The sequence below is a fragment of the Rhinolophus sinicus genome, chromosome 16, assembly GCF_057876585.1.
Source record: "Rhinolophus sinicus isolate RSI-liver-muscle chromosome 16, RSI-T2T, whole genome shotgun sequence".
NCBI lineage: Eukaryota > Metazoa > Chordata > Mammalia > Chiroptera > Rhinolophidae > Rhinolophus > Rhinolophus sinicus.
Genome location: NC_142516.1, coordinates 82215477 through 82234367, shown reverse-complemented (window position 1 = coordinate 82234367; position 18891 = coordinate 82215477). Strand labels below are relative to the sequence as shown.

The following is an 18891-nucleotide window of genomic DNA, read 5'->3' as shown; positions in this document are numbered from 1 at the left end:
TATTTTAATTCAGTTGTGAAACTGATCAAGTACATATTATATAGGAATAAGTCAATTAAACATCGGGGGTAAAACATATAAACAAACATGCATATGTTCAACTCCCCAATGTGTAAACAAACAAAAAATAACATGAAATAATTAGAACATATAGATAAATACGCATCTGAACCTTTGATGGGAAAGGACTTTCTTATAAACCTGAAAGCAAAGGGAAAAACATTAATGAAAACTTTTTCTGCATTAAAAAAATAACTGTGATTCCAAATTAAAACACGGTGCTAATGAGGGGGAAAAAAAAATATATATATATATATATCTATACATATATCTATATATATATATAGATATATATATAGATATATATATAGATATATATATATATATATTTCCCCAGGAATTTTTATCAGACCAGTATTTAGCAGCTAGATTACATGTCTATACTCATAATGTCTTAACATTTCCTTCTTGAAAAATTGGCATTGCGTTGTCGATATTATTAAGTTAAATTCAGTCATTTTGGAGCATCTGAAGTACAATTGATTTTTGTTATTCACGGTATGTTCTGTGCACATACTGCAAACACTGAATTAGGGAATTCTGAACTGTGGCTCCTGGGCCAAAACAGAGTTAGTTATTTGCAAGTCACTGGTCATACCATTTTAATCAATCTCTCAGTACATAGTCTTGTTTTATGTGAGTTTCTGTTTAAAGACATGTTATTGATTGTAACTTGTTGATTCATTCTCATTGAACTCACAGCCAGCAGCGCTGTAACCCATGCCTGACTGGAGCTCATCTAGCACATTTCCTCCATAAGGCACATCTCAGCTTTCCCCTTAGGACATATAGCACTTTGCACTATGCTTGGGGCCATTTTAAACAACTAGATCACCAACAGAAACCACATAATGCAAAAAAAGTGGCAATAAATAGACTGAAAAGGACACATCCTTATAGTGTGAGCTGAAACACTTGCCTCTGATGTGCACGTCACGTGACTCAGAGTTTTCACTGCCCTACACCTAGGCCCTGAGTATGGATTTGGGGCGACAAATACATTTTAACAAGTAGGCAAATTAAAAAATAAGACTCCACCTCTATTGGGGATCAACTGTACATTCCTTTTTCTCCTTTTTATTTTACATTCAGTTTTGTTCTTGACAACATGTTCTGTTTGCTGCTAATCATCAGTATTTTAAAGTTATGTTTTATTAACACTTAGGTTAAGTTAAAATACAAATACAAAGCCAGGATCTTCCTGGAGGAGAGCCTTTCATTTGGAGTCCTGGGAGAGCATGGCCGAGGAGTCACTGAACATTTTGGAATCAATGTAAGTTCTCCTTTTTCGGAACATTCCCTCATGTAGAGAATGAGCATTTCCATCCTGCTGGCCGGTTGAGAGGCACCAGACAGTGATCCTCATGGGTGTGCAGCTCTGGGGCCTGTCACTGCCCTGAATCCACGGGGGACTGGGTCACCCAGACCAGGCGCCAGTCTCCTCGGAACCTATAAACTCAGTTGCTAATCATAGAATTTGTGTTCTGTTTACATGGTAGCAATGTCCTGGCTTTCAGTGTCTCTGCTCTAGAAACAGTTAAATTTGCCTTCTGTTTTTCCTTAAAATCAGTAAGAATTCCCTAAGTAGTCCTTTAGGAAGTATGTGTGATGGCAGTGAAAGGATATTCTTTTTAACACTTAAAGTTATGTATTCTCTCTAATTTGCGTGTGTGGAGGTGATAGAGACATGCTTTCCTTTTACATATGTATAGTATCAGAAACGCCACTGGCATGGATTCAGTGAAGCCCCTCGAAGTCCCAGACAACTGGAATGAGTTTGTCATGTTTTCTTTTGCCAAAGAAAAGTGAGCCGCAGCTGCTCCCAGTCTTAGTGGTTTGTGCTCCTGGAGCCTCAGGGAGGAGCAAAGCAGCCCATCTGCAGAACCCACCTCCATCTTCACCCCCCCACCACCATGTGTAGTCAGGTTGAAGTAGGCTTTTCTCCAAATTCTGTGCATGAAAGGTTTGCAGCGTGTGTTAAGAAGTTCACTATGAAACATAAAATCACCTAAAAGGTAATGCATCCCACTACTCCTGCCGTCCCAGAGAAGTTAGATTGACGCATGCTCCTCAGACACCGATATCCGACCATTACATACAGTGAGGAATCCAAGATAAATGAAGATGTAATTCAAGTAGAATTTACCCCAGAGAAATTTTTAAGACATGAAAATTTTAAAAAGTCAAAAGCACTATCTGACGTCACCGGTCTAGTTTCCTCACTGCTATCAGCAGTTGTCATGGAGATAAGATTTATGAGGGCTTGAGTATGAGTGCAGACAGAGTGTATGGGCCTTCTTTGGATCCTGATTCAAACAAATACTATACAAAAACAAGCTTTGTGAGACAGAGCTATTTAACCAATATTTGATGCTAAGAAATTTTTCATTTTTTAGGTGTGATAATAGTTTTGTATTTATGGTTTTGAAAGAGTCCATATCTTAAAATGGGCACTGAAATATTTTAGATGAAATCATATGTAGTCTGAGATGTGCTCCAAAGAAATGATGAGGGTATCGGGTGCTATGCATGGAACAAGATTGTCCGTGAGTTGGTAACTACTGAATCTGGGTGATGGGGTTCTTTTTTTCAGTTCTCTCAACTTTTGTGTAGGTTTGAAATTTTTCATAATAAAAGATTTTTTTTCAAAAATGAATAAAAGTGCACAGGTTTCCTTGTTGCATACGATTTGACCAGTTATTATCACAGCCATTAGTGAGTAATTATTCAATGGCTGTTGGCTATTAGGCAGCCAGGATGGAGCAGTTCTGGGGCTGGAGCAGAAGGTGAGGGTCTCAGGTTACTGGGGAGCTGAGAGGACGGTGGGAACTCAGGAGGCTGCGAGACACATCGCGTTCATCTGCTGCCATTTGCCCACTTTGGTCAAAGAATTGATTGCCGTATATATTTGGATAAATTGATTTCATTTTTGAAAAGATGAAAGGTAAAAAGAGTGTAGGGATAAAGTGCTCAAAACATGGATTTTTGTTCACCTCAGGTACCTTCTGCGGGGATGGTCAGGAAATGATCTTATTTTGTACCTCTGAACATTTTTAGTATCAAACAGCTTTGGATTTCATCTTTTAATTTATCTTTTCCATTGTGTATAAATTGTTAATGCATGATAAAATCGCAAAAAGTATAAAGTGAGACACTTTCAGGCACGCTTTCAGACATCAGTCAGTTCTTTTAACAATAGATTCTGTGTGATTTCTCCTCTATTTTCACGTAAGTAGTTTGTAGAATCCAGTTGACATGATTAGTGCTGAAATTTTGTCTCTAGGATTGACATTGGTCTTGTTTTTCTTTTTCAATTGAGTAATTGTCACTGTCCCTCTTCTCTGGCAGATCGACGACATTGATCTTATCAGTGCCAACATGGAGAATTCACTTGCTTCTATTGGTGGTTTCTGCTGTGGCAGGTCTTTCGTAATTGACCATCAGGTAGATTCTTTTTTAAAAAAGCAACAACTGAAACTCACTGCTCCATTGGTCACCTCACAATGTAACTTCCTATTACAAAATTCCATTTACAATTAGTTTACCACACAATTTTTATTTAAAAGTTGGTTTGTTAAAGAATAACTCAGTATTTACATTTAGAAAATATCCCTTTTCATAAAGAAGTGTTTTGTTCCATGTATGACTTTTAGGCATGCCTGGATGTTACTGCCTCTCCATTTGTACATACTATTCGGTAGGCAAAGTAGAGTTTGGTGTTTTTAGATTTTCTAGCCGAAAAATAAAGAGAAATGTATTTATGTTTTTAACTTCCTTTTTTCTCCTCAGCGACTCTCCGGCCAGGGGTACTGCTTCTCAGCTTCGCTGCCTCCCCTGTTAGCTGCAGCTGCGATTGAGGCACTCAACATCATGGAGGAGAATCCAGGTAGAGCTTTCAAACCCCGGAGGTTAGACACCCTGCAGGCCATGTCAGCCGGCTCCTGGTGTGCCTCCTGGGCGAATGACGCAGAGGAAATGATTTGTCATACAAAGCTCTGGCCTGGGCCGGAAAACAGCTGCTCCTGCCTTGGGGCTTCAGCTTAGAGCTTCTCCTGTCCCCAGAGTTGAAGCCACAGCACCCGGCTCCCCGGGTGGGTGGAGCTGCCCAGAGGAGGACGGCCCAACTCTGGGCCAGTTGTCTTTGGTTTGTCTGTCGTGTTGGGAGGAATTCGCTGAAGTGTGCTGCTAGTTCTTGTTATCTGTAATTTTGTAACTATTGTCTGATTCCCCCTCTGCCTTTGAATCAGCAGTTGGTACCTATTTACCAACCATTAAAGCTTACTTAATGGGCACCATCACCTAAGTGTAAAATGTGGCTACTGGCTGTGGTTGTTGTGCCCCCTCACCAAGCCTAACATGAAATTGGAGAAACAGGCCATGCCTGGTATTTCTGAGTTTTAAATTTTCTAAATTTTCCACTTTGGTTGTAATTCAGAGGATCAGGAAAAGTGGGTGTTTCTGTTTGCACAGCCATGTGCTTGCTCTTCAGACGGCCTGGCCCTCCCCCTTCCTGCTCAGATATTTTAGGTTTTGAATTTTCCTTGAGTAAAAGATCATAAACAGCACGACAGTCTCTGTCTTTCACCAAATTGTTTAAGATCCAGAAATAAGAAATCTATTTATACCCTTTGTTCTTAGCGAGATTATTTAGAGTGTTGATAGGAACAAGAGCCATTGTTGTCTTGTAAAAAAAAAATCTCTCCCAGAGTTTGCTGAAAGTGGAGTGAGGAGGTGTCAGCATGTGCCAAGGATGAAAGCTTGGGCCTTCACAGGAGTTACTGGCTGTCTGTTTCTGTTATTAGTATGTAGAAGGATTTGCCACATTTTACATTGATGAACTTGAACTGGATCTTTAAAAATATATTTAGACTAGTATTATCAAATTTTCCAAATATGCAGTTGACCCTTGAACAACACGACTTTGAACTGCATGGGCCCACTTATCTGTAACATTAATTTTTTTTTTCAATAAATACCTGTACTATTTTCTACCCATGGTTAGAAGTCCAAAGATGCAGAGTTGACTCTGTGCACTGATTTGTCCTTTTATATAAGGGACTGGAGCATCCATGGGTTTTGGTGTCCCCTGTGAATACCGAGGGACAACTTAAGTTTTGGGGGAGTCAAATTTTCAACTGTGGGGGGAGGTTCAGCGCCTCTAACCCCCATTTTGTTCAATGGTCAACTGAACTATCAAGTATATTTTTTTCATTCAGGTATTTTTGCAGTGTTGAAGGAAAAGTGCAAACGAATTCATAAAGCTTTACAAGGGTAAGTTTTATATGTTTTCAACTAACTTAAAGTTCATCTGTACCACATTAAAACAACTAATGAAAAATTTTGAATCCCATCTTTTTGGTTTTAAGTACATTTGGTAGACTTGGGTCAGTTTCACTGAACTGCAACTATGAAACCAAAAACTCAGTTCACTTACATGTGTATGTATGAAACCAGAGCATCTGTTGTGTCCTTGTTTTAAAGAATCATGATTTTTGTTTTTCTAAAAATGACACAAACTCATTAGTAAGATATTATAGCAGTCTAGAAGATACACGGTTGAAAGTAACAAATAACCCAACATGCTACCACCCGAAATAACCAGCATAAACACTGGAGAATCTCTCCACATCTGTACGAATAAAAGGACATGGTTATATGCCATGTAGTTAGATGACAGTGTGTTCGTACTGTCCATGTTACTTTTTAAATAATCACTAAGTTTTATTTTAACACAAGAAAAAGAAAGTGAAATTGAAGTGAACCTTATGAGCAGTTTGCTTGTCTTTGTTTTAACTACACAAGAGTACTTCTTTAAGGTGCCTCTAGAGTTGAGAAAAAAATTGAGGTGGTGACATTTTCAGGCAGATTTGTGGCGTTATAGAAAATGATGTCACATTGCCCAAAGTGTTTCTTTTTGCCTTGCCTAAGGTGAAGCATGCCTTTTTGGCCTCTCCCCATTGCCAAATACAGAAACTAGAAACTTTTCTAAAAGAAAAGGACAGTTAAAAAATGAGCAGTCACAGCTGTTCCCGATAAAGTAAGGGCAGAAATAATTAAAGTCCTGGGTGTGTCTGCATCATAGTAACAAAGTTCTTGCATGATTTATGGTAGAGAGATGTTACTTGTATTGATTCCAGTTACATTGGCTTATGAGGCATTAATACACCAACACGGCCAGCACACTGGAGTCTCTGTAACTCAGGAACACCGCCCTCTGATGTGTCGTTCTGTCTGGCAGTGCTCATGTGTTCTTTCGTTAAGTCCAGTCCTTCACTTTCCTCATCTCTCACACCCTTTTATCTCTCCAATATCCCCCACCCTCTATCTCACCCCACCCACTTTCAGCTGACAGCCTTGCCTCTTGCTGTCACTTGGGAACTCCCTCATGTTCCCTAACAGACCTGTACACACACAGGTATCTGATCCAGTCTTCCCTTGTGTTACAGCCAAAGAAATGTTCCTCCAGACATCATAGCTCTTCTTTCTAAAGGCTAGTGCCTTTGGTTGTCCCCGCTCCGTTGTCTTGTGTTTCTCCCCTTTCCTGAGTCACGTGACTAGCACTCAGGTATACTCTGCTCTCGGTTCCTCTTTCCACGGCCCACCTTTCCCTCTAGCAGCTTGCCCTTTGCTCTGCTTTTCCTTGTAGCTGACCTTCTCCAGAACTGTCTGTGCTCTCGCCACACCCTCTCCTCTGTTACCCATGAAACTGCTGAGTTTGCTTTCTCTACTCTTACATTCCACCCAGACTGTTCCTGTGGAGGTACCGAGGGCTGCGTCATTGTAGCTCCAGCGACCATCTTCAGAGCTTGCCCTCCTTACCTCACTGGGCTCAGCACAGCTGAGCGCGCTTTCCTTCCTATAGCCCTTTCTTTCCTTAATTCTGTTACACCACACTGGCTTTCTTCCATGTCTTTGATTCGCTTCATCTTGGTCTTTGAAGCCTCTCTTTTAGCATCCTCTTCAGGGCTTGGTCTGTGGCCCTCTTTTCCCTGTTACTTTCTTGGAGAATGGCATTCTTCCTCCCCTGGAGTGTCAGATTGTTTCATGACAAGGGACATTGGCAACTCACAGTTAGTATCCCCACTCTGTCCCCCTTGGTAGGGTTCCAGATCTCAGGCCCACTGGCTGACTCAGTGTCTCCACGTGGAGGACTCCACAGTCACCTCATGCCACACACACAGTAAGGCAGGTATGGAGCACATCGCACAGGTATCTAGCTGTTTAGAGGGAACAGAAAATGAAACAAGGAGGCCAGTCTGGTAAGAGGGGAGAACCGGGGACTCCCAGTGGAAGGTAAAGGTCAGATGACAGGGGCCAGGGCCCAAACAGGAAGCCCTGACTTGGTTCTAAGCAAAGGAGTGGCATGACGTGACTGAACTTAACGGCTTAGCCAAATCATTCTTGTGCTGTGTGAAAAAACAGATTATGTATTATTTGGTGGCACGTACAGAGGCGAGGAGACCAGTGAGGAGATCGTTGCAGTGCTGTGTGCAGAGGATGATGGTGACTCTGACCTTTGTAGTAGCAGTGGGAGGGTTTGGATTTGGGACATATTTTGAAAGTAGAGCCAGCTGGATTTGCTAGAAGGTCATGTGCAGGGTGAGTGAGATAGAGAAGACTCAAGCTTCATATTAAGGTTTCTGGTCTGAGGAACTGGATTTAGTTGCTAGTAAGTGAGGTTGTTAGAACTGTTGGAGGGAGTGAGTTTGTTGGGCAAGTTCCGTGTTGGGTATGGTAAGCCTGAAATGCCATCAGACATGAAGAAGAATGTACCAGTTGAATATGTTAGGATGGTGCAAAAGTAATTGTGGTTTAAAAGATTAAAAATAATTGCAATAACCACAGTTACTTTCATACCAACCTATACAATTTGAAGTTTAAGGGAGAGATGTGAGCGTGAGGTACATTTTGAGTCACTTGCATATAGGTAGTGTTTCAAGCATTTCAATGTAAAGAATTCAGGAGCCAGCCAAGCAAACTGAGAAAGAGTGGCCAGTGAAGGAGAGGCACACCAAAAGAGCACAGGGTCCTGGAAGCTAAGTAGAGAAAGTATGTAAGTAGGAGGCCAGCACATCACGTGCCGCTGCTGGCAAGCCAGATGGGAGTGCTAAGAGTGCGCCTTTGATTTCATAATGTGGAGGTTATTGGGACTTGCTGAGCAGTTTCAGCGGAGCAGTGGGTACAAAAAGCCTGATGGAGAAGTAGTTTCAGGAGAAACCAGGAAAAGGAATGGGACACAGCTCACATAACTGTTTTGATGAGTTTTGCTGTTACGTGTTTCCCCAAAAATAAGACCTAGACAGACCATCAGCTCTAATGCGTCTTTTGGAGCAAAAATTAATATAAGATCCAGTCTTACATTACATAAGACTGGGTCTTGTATTATAGTAAAATAAGACCTGGTATTATATAGTATTATATAATACTATGTAATAGTATATATCATATAATATAATACAACATAATATTATATTTTATATTATATTATATTGTATTATAACCGGTCTTATAGTAAAATAAGACCAGGTCTTAAACATTAATTTTTGTTCCAAAAGACACTTTAGAGCTGATGGTCCCGCTAGGTCTTATTTTCAGGGAAACACAGTAAGAGGAACAAAGAAATGGGATGGTGGCTAGAGAATGTCTCGTTTGTTTTAATACTAGTGCAGTCAGTTTCTTAATGTCCAAACACCACATCCTTTCTTCTACTGGTTGGTCTCTCTCATTTGCCAGTTTCCCATTTATACCTGAATCTGGTTCTCAGCTCTTTTTTCTCACTTTATTGGTTTATTTGCTCAATCTTCAGACTGTTTTTATAACTATCTATTTTTATTACTATGTAAGTTTTGCAGTTAATTCAAGTTCCACCAAAAATATTACTAGAGTTTTAACTGTAACTGCATTAAGTTTTCTGATTGCTGTGTAGGGAATTTGCATCCACTTATTTGAATTTTCCTTTGGGTCCTTTAATGGAATTTTTAAAAATTTCCCTAAAGCTCTTGCATCTTCACAGGATCTTTAAGAGTAATCTCTAGATATGCTGCAGATTTTGTTGCTGTTACGAATGAGGTTGTCTTTTCTTGTATCTTTTCTAATTGCTGATTTATTATTTTCTCTGAACTGATCTTATATCCAGCAGTCTTTCTGAGCTCTTAATTCCAGTAGTTTGTTTCATTCTGTTATGACGATGTACATAGAAATCCTATTATCTGCAGTAATGTTTTTCTCTTCCCTCTTAATTGAGGATGGCCACTAAGAACTTAATCTTAGTTCTTTTTCTTCTTTTATTGCATTGGTCTGGATCTGTAATACTCTGTTGAACAGTGGCAGTAATAGCAGACATCCTTCTTTCATTCCCAATATAAAAGTGTTTCCTTATTAAGCATAAAACATTATACGATAGGTTTTTGGTCTTTATCATATTGTTCCTAGATGGGGAGACTTTTATTTTATGATGTTGAGCCATCCTTGCCTTCCTGACTACACTCCTACTTGATTACATTATATTTTTCTGCATTGTTAGATGTAGTTAGCTTATATTTTAATTTTAATTTTTATATCCATACTTACAGTTTAAATGGGCCTATAACCTTCTTTTATGCAACCTTATGTAACCTAGGAATCGATGTTCTGGTAGCCTCAATAAATGATAGAGCTGTTGTTCCACTTTTCCTGCTTTCTGAAGCCATTGCATAACACCAGGCTTGATATTTGTTTCTTCAAAATTGGGCAGCCCAACCCCTTTGAGACTGGCTAGGCTCAGGGCATTTCCGTTGGGCATAGTCTGTGATTATCTCTCTTGTATCTACATTATTCCCGTCCCCTTTTTTTTTTCTGTTTCATTCTTTTGCATTTTTATGATAATCTTTCTGGAATTTTGCCTAAGTCATTATTTTTAATTTTGCTTATTTATCATATTTTGTTTTCCTTCATTGATTTCTTCCTTGTTTTTCTACTTTCCTGTTTCATTAAATTGTATTCTTACTCTTTTTTAGCTTCTTACATTTAGGTTATTGGTTTTATTTCTTATTTTCCAATAAATATTTAAAAGATAAAAATTTTTAATGACAGTAGTTTCAGTGTTCACTTCTAAGTAATTTTTTTTTTTTTCTCCTCTAGTCAGTGATTCTCTTCTCTCATCTTTGAGGTTGCATTTGGGAGAAGAAGTTAGCAGCCTACCCTAGTCTGATTCCTTGCTGGAAAGGTGAAGAGCCCTAAGTTCTAGCAGCTAAGTTATTGGTGTCCAGCCCTCTCCCTAGACTAAGCACATGATGCAGACCACATCTGAGCCCATTTTCCTTTCCAAAATTTTTCTTTAAAAAGCATAATAGGCCCTGAAACACAGCTTTTAAGTTTCTGAACTCAATCTGTAATTCTGTGTCCATTTGATTTTAGTTACACTTTCATCTGACACTCAGCAGCTAGAGAGAGGGCGTTTTGTTTCATTCTTTCTCCCATCAGCCTGTCCTACCCACCATGTGAGATGAGCCCATTTGATCAAAGCACAGGCTCAGTTGGGCTACAGGTGCCTTGTATGTGTTAGGAAAAATCCAGGCCATTTAATTCATATGAAATGCTATTTGAGAAGCAGTTTTTAAGTCTCCCACGAGAGTACGTGCCCTAGAAATGAATGGTGCTTTTTTGTGTACAAGTTTAACATATGCAAAATTCACCGAGGATAGGGGTTTTGAAAGCGTATTGTTTTGCTTCTACATTAGTAAAAGAACTAATCTAGAAGGTTCTCCCACATTCCAGAAGACATAGATTCTAAGATTCCATGATTCAGATCTGCAGCCTGGTTTATTTAGAGATCATAACATGGTGTATTACATTGAAGGAAAGGAGACACAAATGAATATTGTTCAGGTGTGGCTTGAAAGCTAAATGATGTTGGCTCCCAGTACCTCACATGACATTTGGCATGTGGCAGTCATTCAATAAAACCTGTTGTGTCCTAAACATATTTGAGGAATCAAATATGCTGCCAAGTGCTTTCTGTGCTCATTTCATTCTAAGGGAAAGATCCAGGTGAAACAAACTATATAAAAGCAATCTAAAATGTTTAGCCTAATTTCAAATAAATGTGTATTACTATGTGTGTTCTAGGAGATAGATCAGAAATCAAACAGTATTTTTATTATAGGACAAAAAGGACTTTAAATGAACCTGACTAAATAATATGGCCCACAGTTCTCATGATATCTGTAATAATCATTGGAAAATAGAGGATTTCACCCTCACAGAAATGTTTCTACCTAAGCAATAGCAGATTTCTGTGCTGTTAATCCTAAGAAAGAAGAAAATTGTTCACTCAAGTAAAATTTAAAATTAAACAGGCAAATAAGGAAACTTTTCAATATGAACATATTGTTGAAGTCAAATTACAACATTTTCAATGCCAGAAATCATCCCTACAATTTATGAAAAGACAAGATAGAAACTAAAGACTTAGGTAGTAATCAAGGAAACAATGTTATCAGTTGTAGTAAGTAGTCTGGGAAGGAAACTCAGAGTAAGTAATAGAAAACGACGGTGCAGACCCCTGCCTGTGGTGAGTGGGTGATGAGGGAGGCTCGGGAGTGGCGCTGAGGCTGGACCAGGTCTGTCTGGCACCGGCAGTGGAAGAACGGGAGCGAACAGACGAGGAGAGGCAGTGACAGGGCCTGCAGAGCTCCTGGTGGGAGACTAGGGAGGGCTCCCGTGCTTCCTGGGCAGTGAGAGCCAGAGGTGCCCACCGGGACGGGCACCTTCCTCCCAGCTGTGTCACAGAAACAGCATGGCGGGGGTCTTGGGGGATGCCGACTGCCCAGCGCATGCATTTTGCCTCTGTTTGTCGGAATCAGAATCCCACCACAGGGTGTTTCCCGTAAAAGTCATGGTTTCTGGGACTCAGTCATTAATGCAGACTCTGTAACATTATTTGCATGGGAGATACCTGAGCCTGGAAGGGACTTAATGCTTTGATTTGTGTGTGTGTGTTTCCCTTCTTCAGCATTTCTGGATTAAAAGTGGTGGGGGAGGCCCTTTCTCCAGCATTTCACCTGCAACTAGAAGAAAGCACTAGGTCAAGAGAAAAGGATGTTAAACTACTTCAGGAAATTGTAAATCAAGTAAGTATCCAATTATCCAAGTGAATCTCCCCATACCACCCATCCCCTAAATCCAACCAATTTTTTTATGTCATTTTTAAGAAGGCTCTTTGCCCCCAGGGCTGGGCGTAACCAGGTTGCTGGTCACCCCTCGTGTGGAGTTGGTGTGGTGCCCAGCCTTGCCCGCGTCTGGAAGCCCAGCTGAGTGCGTCGCGCGTCTCCCCTGACAGGCACAGCTCATCCCTTTGGGTCTAGCTTTAGCTCACACTGAAGGTGTTATGTTCTTTGCTGCTGGGTTTAAATACCCTTCCTTTTGCTCTGAATCACTAGCCTTCCAGGAAACCCACTGGCCCACCATTCACAAAGCCAGGCTTTCTCACATGTAGGTGAGGACAGCATTTTGTGTAGACCACACGTTACACCAGACTGTCAGGAGGTGAACCCCAACGTAGCTCAGACACAGGCCATAATATGCTTGTCACCAGGAAGGAAGGAAGACCACTTTGTTACTATATCTAATTTGGGATGTTGATTTCAATATCTTTTATCATCTGAAAGTCAGTTTACTACTCATTGTAACTGAACTACTTACTAACCCAGAAAAGCTCTCTGGGGAAAACCACTCCTTCTGTCCCGCAGCATTGCGTCTCCTGGAGTCCCCTCCCCTTACTCCCCTCGTGCTGCTCCTCCTCCTCCTCCTGCTAATGTTGTCCAGTGGCCCTGCAGCTCTGAGCGTGTGTGCCTGGGTGGCACTGCCTCTCTCCTGAATCTGAAATACATCTAGTAGTACCTCGGTTTTCAAACGTCTCTGTTGATGAACATTTCAGTTTATGAACATCATATATTTTATGTATCTGTGGTATCATTAGATAGTAAAATTCATGCTAAATTTTCAGTTTTGGGGGTTGACTTTGAAGGTCTGGAACGGATTAATCCATTTTGCGTTACTTTCTATGGGGAAACCGTGCCTCAGTTTTCGAACATTTCAGAACTCAAACGGTCTTCCGGAATGGATTATGTTTGAAAAGCAAGGTACCAGTTTATGTATTTGAGGATGAAAGCGGGCTGCATTCTGTTTCCCGATGACGTTTCCTCCTGGAGACTCCTCTCCGGGTCCCTGCTACCCGGTGTCGGGAACTGGGATGGCGCCGTCTGTCTCATGTTTTGCCCTGCTGGGGCTCATGGAGGTCGGGCCCTCGCCCAGTCACATGGCTGCCAGCCTCTGGCTTCACAACTTGCTCTAGTCATCCCTCCTCCTACGAGGCGTGAACCACATCACCTGGAATGACGACTCCTGGAAGGCTTCAGTTGTGGCCTTCTGGAATCAGTCATCTTAAAATTCCAAAGTAAAACCAAACCCAGAATGTGAGATTCCCAATTAAGGGAACGTGTCAGATTATGAACAGTTGAGCTGGAGTGACTCTCACCTGGCTGAGTAAGGCAATGACAGGTGTCCCCTCAGGTACCGCTCTGCAAACGTGAACAAAGACAAGCTCTTTAAAAGGACATACGTCCCACAGACCACATTAACTGCCTCGGTGTTCTTGTAATGTTCCTTAAATGTGCACAGATACAAAGGAGGTAAGGCTCCTTGGGGTTAGAGTTCTTACACAAACGTGATACTGAAACAAGTTGATAAATTAAGTAGAAGCCAGACAGACAAGCTGTGAAAGTCCATTTAATCTCAGTGCCTTCATGTGACAGCAAGTTCGTTTCCTGAACTGGATCGCCCCAGTGACAGGACGGGTGCAGCTGCTGCAGCGCAGGCCTTGGAGCTGTGTGTCCCAAGGGCCTTGGAGTCCACTGTGACACCGCCATTCCCTGAGGCCCTCGGGACAGTGCTCTGCACACGCTCTGTGTGTGGGCGGGACGTGGGTCTTCTCTGCAGGCCACATGCCAGATCCTCTGCTCCTTTCTCACAAGACACCCTCGGTTTCCTGCTGCTCTGCAGAGACACAGAGGGCAGGTAAGGCCATGGCTCATTGTTCACACATGGCACTTCCATAGACTATCCTCATACCATGTTTCCCTGAAAATAAGACCTAGCTGACCATCAGCTCTAATGCGTCTTTTGGAGCAAAAGTTAATATAAGACCCAGTCTTATTTTGACATAAGACTGGGTCTTATATAAGACCAGGTCTTTATAATAGTACAGTATAATATAATATAACATAATATATAATATTAATATAATTAATATAATTAATATAATAATAGGTCTTATGTTAATTTTTGCTCCAAAAGACACATTAGAGCTGGTGGTCAAGCTAGGTCTTATTTTCGGGGAAACACGGTAGTAAAAGAGAAAGGGAGAGTCCGCGCACAGCTCAGATCCCCGCTCGCGTGGCGGTCTCCAGGAAATCATCCTGAGAGCTGAGCGAGAAGAGCACGGGCCTCGGGGACAGAAGCAGTATCTGCAGACCGCATTTGGAAGAAGGAAGAGAAAGCTCTTCCTGTGTCTGTGCATCATCACAGCTTCCATCTTAAAGATCTTCTGTTCCACACCTCTCTATTTTTTCTTTTCAATATTTAAGGGAGAGAAAAGAACTGTGACCCCTGTTTAAGCTTTATAGAATTGAGAGGTTTTGTTGAGTTTTTGTTGAGTTGCTTGACAAAACACTGTTGTTACACACTGAGGGATGGTTTATAAAAATGTTCCTTAACTAGCCAGGGCTAGAAACAGCCAGGCGTCTGCAGGAGCAGTGAACATCCCCAGGTGTATGTCCAGAAATTGGAAACAGCACAAGTCCATCGTCATTGCCTGCTGGTGCTTTCCATCTTTTCCTAGAAGAGAAAAACCTGCCTCGCGGCTTACAGAGTGGCCCGCTTCCAGCAAAGAACCTTCCTGCCACACGGGGATAATTGTTCTCTCCTTCACACCACTACCTGCTATTAAATATGATTCACATACTGTAAAAGTCACCCTTTAAAGTATACAGTTGCGTGGTTTTCCATATGCTCATAGGGTTGTGCAGTGTCACTGTCTAATTCCAAAACATTTTCATCACCCCAAAAAAGAAATCCCCGTAACCCTCTACCGTGACCTGGTTTTTATGCTTTATTTCGATAGAGAATTTTTGATTTACAAAAAGTGTCAGCAGGTGGTTAATGCCTGGGAAGCTACGCAAAGCTGTGTGATCCTGAGTCCTCTGCCTGGTAGCACATGGAAGGGAGTTGGGGTGTGGCTGGTGTGTGAATGAGCGGTCTCTCCCTGAAAAGCTCTGCGGGCGTTACTCTGAGTCCAAGCCTCAGTCAGCCTGCAGGCCTGGCTGGTACTGGTTCCTGTGTGCTGGTTGTGCTTTGTCCAGAATGGTACCCACCGCCTACCTGTGGCTGTTTCAGTCTCTCAGTGGCACTAGCCGACCTACTGTGCCTGAGGGCCACCCAGCTCGTGGCTGCTGTGCAGGATGGGGCAGGACACGCCTCCATCACTGCAGGAAGGCCGCACAGCCGTGCTGCTGCCCATCACGGCTGGGCGCTGTTTTAGTTCTGTCTCCCGGCAGCCGGCCTTGTAGAAGTGAGTTAGAGCTGCTGCTGAGGACAGCATTTCGGTGCACCACCCCCCTCCCGCCGTCACCACCGTGGTGTCTGCCCTCCTGTGTAAATGTCTCCTTGTCTCCACACAGTGCATGAACAGGGGCATCGCACTGACCCAGGCACGCTACCTGGAGAAGGAAGAGAAGTGCCTCCCTCCTCCAAGGTTGGTAGACGTTCAGGTGTGAGCTTACCTTCCCGTACTTTAAAGTCTGTATGAAACGTATCATGTTTTCACAGTTTTTGGAAGACAGTCCCAGAGCTAGGAAGAAAGTGGGTCTTTAAAATACAGTACATCACTTGTCTTCTGTTCTTAAAGTAGATGTTTTCAGATTTTAATTGAAAATCCTCTCAGGACTCACAGTGCCCTCTTGGTTGACTCAAAGAAATGGCTGAGACCCCAAGGATGAAGTAGGGTGGCGGGGGTTCCATTACAAACACCAAGCGCATCCGGAATGTGGCACCTCTGCCAGCAGTTCCCATGAGGTGACAGTCCCACAGGGTAGCCGGCTGCAGTGCTTGCCCGCCTATAGCTGCAACACCGTGTGGCACTTCATCCACGAACACTTAGAAAACACCCAGGAAATAAAGCATCGTGGGGGAAACCCAGGGATTCCGGAAGCCCTGCGTGGTGATGCGACCCCAACTCAGGATTTAACCAAATATCCTGGTCCTGCCCTCTAAGCACTTAGTGTCACTGTAGGAGGTGGAAACCCGAAGCATGCCATGTTCAGGGTCCTGGCACGGGGTCAGTGAGGTCACAGAAGGGGAGGCCATGGCTGGTTCTGGCCTGGGCAGGACTTAGGCTTCCAGGAGCAGGTAATGCGTAGGCCGAGCGTGGGAAATGGGGATGTCAGACCAGTGGTGGGCACCCACCTTCCAGCATGACTCGCCAAATTATAAATACGAACAACCAGACAATTCGTTAATTTGAGAAATTGGAATTCTTGCTTTAGGCCTAGTACTGCTTGGAGCAGTCAATTAGTTAAAAGACCAAGTTTCCAAGAGCCCCACTGCAAGGTCACCTCGAGTAGATACACACTGGGCCTCCAGGCGGGAGCCCCACACTTCTGTAAATGGGCTCATAGTGTTTCAGGCTTACGGGACACGGTCCCTGCCACCACACCCTGCCCTGCCCTGCCCTGCCCTGCCCTGCCCTGCCCTGCCCTGCCCTGCCCTGCCCTGCCGTAGAACTGAGAAAACAACTGCAGACAATGAGAAAGCAGGTCAGCACTTGCCCATAGAGCTTAATCACAGACAGGTGGCAGCTGACCCATGCATGTTTTTGTGTCCTTTATTTCTCAGCATTAGAGTTGTGGTCACAGTGGAACAAACGGAAGAGGAACTGGAGAAAGCTGCTTCCACGATCAAGGAGGTGGCCCAGACAGTCCTGCTGTAGTCAGCCTCGGCCTGGGGGCCACACGACGTGTGGACAGGCCAATGTCGGCCAGTGTCACTGGGAGTGGCGGCGAGGGGCCATCTTGGAGACTGCGTTGGTGCCAGGTGCTGTGGGTGTGGATTTGCCGTGTGACCAGGAGAAGGATGCTGATTATTTTTACAAAGCACACATCTAAAGGCCCAGGAGCTGATTTTTTTAAAAAAGGAAAACTAATGACAGCATATGACTAGTATTTAAATTGTGCTGTTTAGTACTGTTTAAATGTTTTATTATACTATTTTATATTCTTTGTTGTTGTTGTTTAAAAATGGAGCTTCATTTTATCGTCTCTCCCCTCTACTAGTGAAGATTCTGTAAGCACTCCTTAAGGTTTCATAGAAAACAGCTGCGGCATTATCGCTTAGAGGGCACTTCAGCGTTCGGGATACAAACTGTTGTGTCATGAAGACCTGATTCAGCCACATCTTTTTTCAGTCTTCATTGCGTGAAGCTCAGTGTTGGCTAGTATATAAGGGAACACTTTTTGTGCAATTATTATCAACTTTTCATTATAATATATTTGAATCCTAGAATTTTTATATCCACTAAATATTGGTGTTACACCATTTCTAACAGCTAATCTTAGTACCCCTAACCGGAGAGTGGTCGTTATACTTCCTAAGTGAGCAGTAATTTAAATCTGATACTCTTTTATTTGACTATAATTGACCTTTACATTTATTGTGCGTTGAATTCTAATCTGTGTAGGAAGAGGGTTATGGTGATGACCCCAAAGTATAAATCACCCTCGATTCCTTAGACCATCTGAATGTCCTTTTTTGTGTAGTGGGTTTGCCTAGGGACATAGAGCCATGCACTTTCTCTAAGCTAAGGAAAATAAGAGGTTTTTTCCTTTTCAGCTTATTAATTTCAAATATGCAAAAATGATCTAAAGCACTAAAAATAAAAATCTTACTGTACTTTAGCTGTTTTTTTCCTTCAGCAAACCATGTTAGGTTACATAATGTCTGTGATATGTGCCACTGGACATCGCATAAATATTACACCATTATTCCTTTTCTTATTAAAGAAAAGGTAAAGCAATAAAATTGCTTTAAAGGTAAAGGAATAAAATTGCTTTAAAAATGTCATTTTTGTAATCTGTGTTCACCATCTTTTTAAATAACCTATTTTTTAATGTTTGGTTTTGATTTTGCTTGAGGTATTTCTTACATATGTGCCTTGGAATCGCTGCTGCCGCTGCTTTAAAGGATACAGTTCTCTGTGGGGGGGCGGTGAATGTTTTGTGTGTTTTTAATGAAATAAATCTACATTCCGGCTGAGTCTGTTTGTATATGTAATATATTCAACAGAATAGTGTCTTGATTTTACTGTTTTGCAAATCTAGGATGATATCTTTTGTGGGGAGATGGGAGTTCAGAAAATATTCATTTAATTTTTTAGTACTTCAATGTATAGTATTTGAAATTTCCTAGGTTCCTACAGATTTAAGCTGTGGCCACAGTAGCACTACAGAAATACCAGAACCATTACTTTTAAATGGATGAGAATAGTAACTTTTCAGGTACTTTTATACTTTAAAGGTCAAAATTGCAACATCTAGCTGTTTATTGCCACTTTTAAAAGTTACTATTGAAAGTAACTTTGAAAGTTTGAAAGATTGAAAGTTCCTGGGAAAGATGATGGAACAACACACATTATTTAATTTCAATCCATGAAACACACCATTTTAAACAAAAATAACCAAAAATAAAGTTTTTATTAAAACCATAGAGTGACCACAATCCAATAATGTACAACACCAAAAA

General features: G+C 41.9%; 1 protein-coding gene across 2 annotated transcripts in view; it reads left to right on the top strand.

Moving 5' to 3' along the window:
- SPTLC1 (serine palmitoyltransferase long chain base subunit 1) overlaps nt 1–18405 on the top strand; it is a 59731-nt gene extending 41326 nt beyond the window's left edge. Inside the window, exons 9-15 of one of the 2 annotated variants that reach the window (XM_019713878.3) lie at nt 1226–1333; nt 3409–3504; nt 3850–3946; nt 5277–5331; nt 12053–12170; nt 15777–15850; nt 16990–18405. In XM_019713878.3, coding sequence (XP_019569437.1) covers nt 1226–1333; nt 3409–3504; nt 3850–3946; nt 5277–5331; nt 12053–12170; nt 15777–15850; nt 16990–17083 — 642 coding nt within the window. In that variant the 3' untranslated portion in view covers nt 17084–18405. The remainder of the gene's footprint in view (nt 1–1225; nt 1334–3408; nt 3505–3849; nt 3947–5276; nt 5332–12052; nt 12171–15776; nt 15851–16989) is intronic. The other variant, XM_074330189.2, reaches the window with a different exon arrangement.
- The last annotated feature ends 486 nt before the right edge of the window (nt 18406–18891 follow it).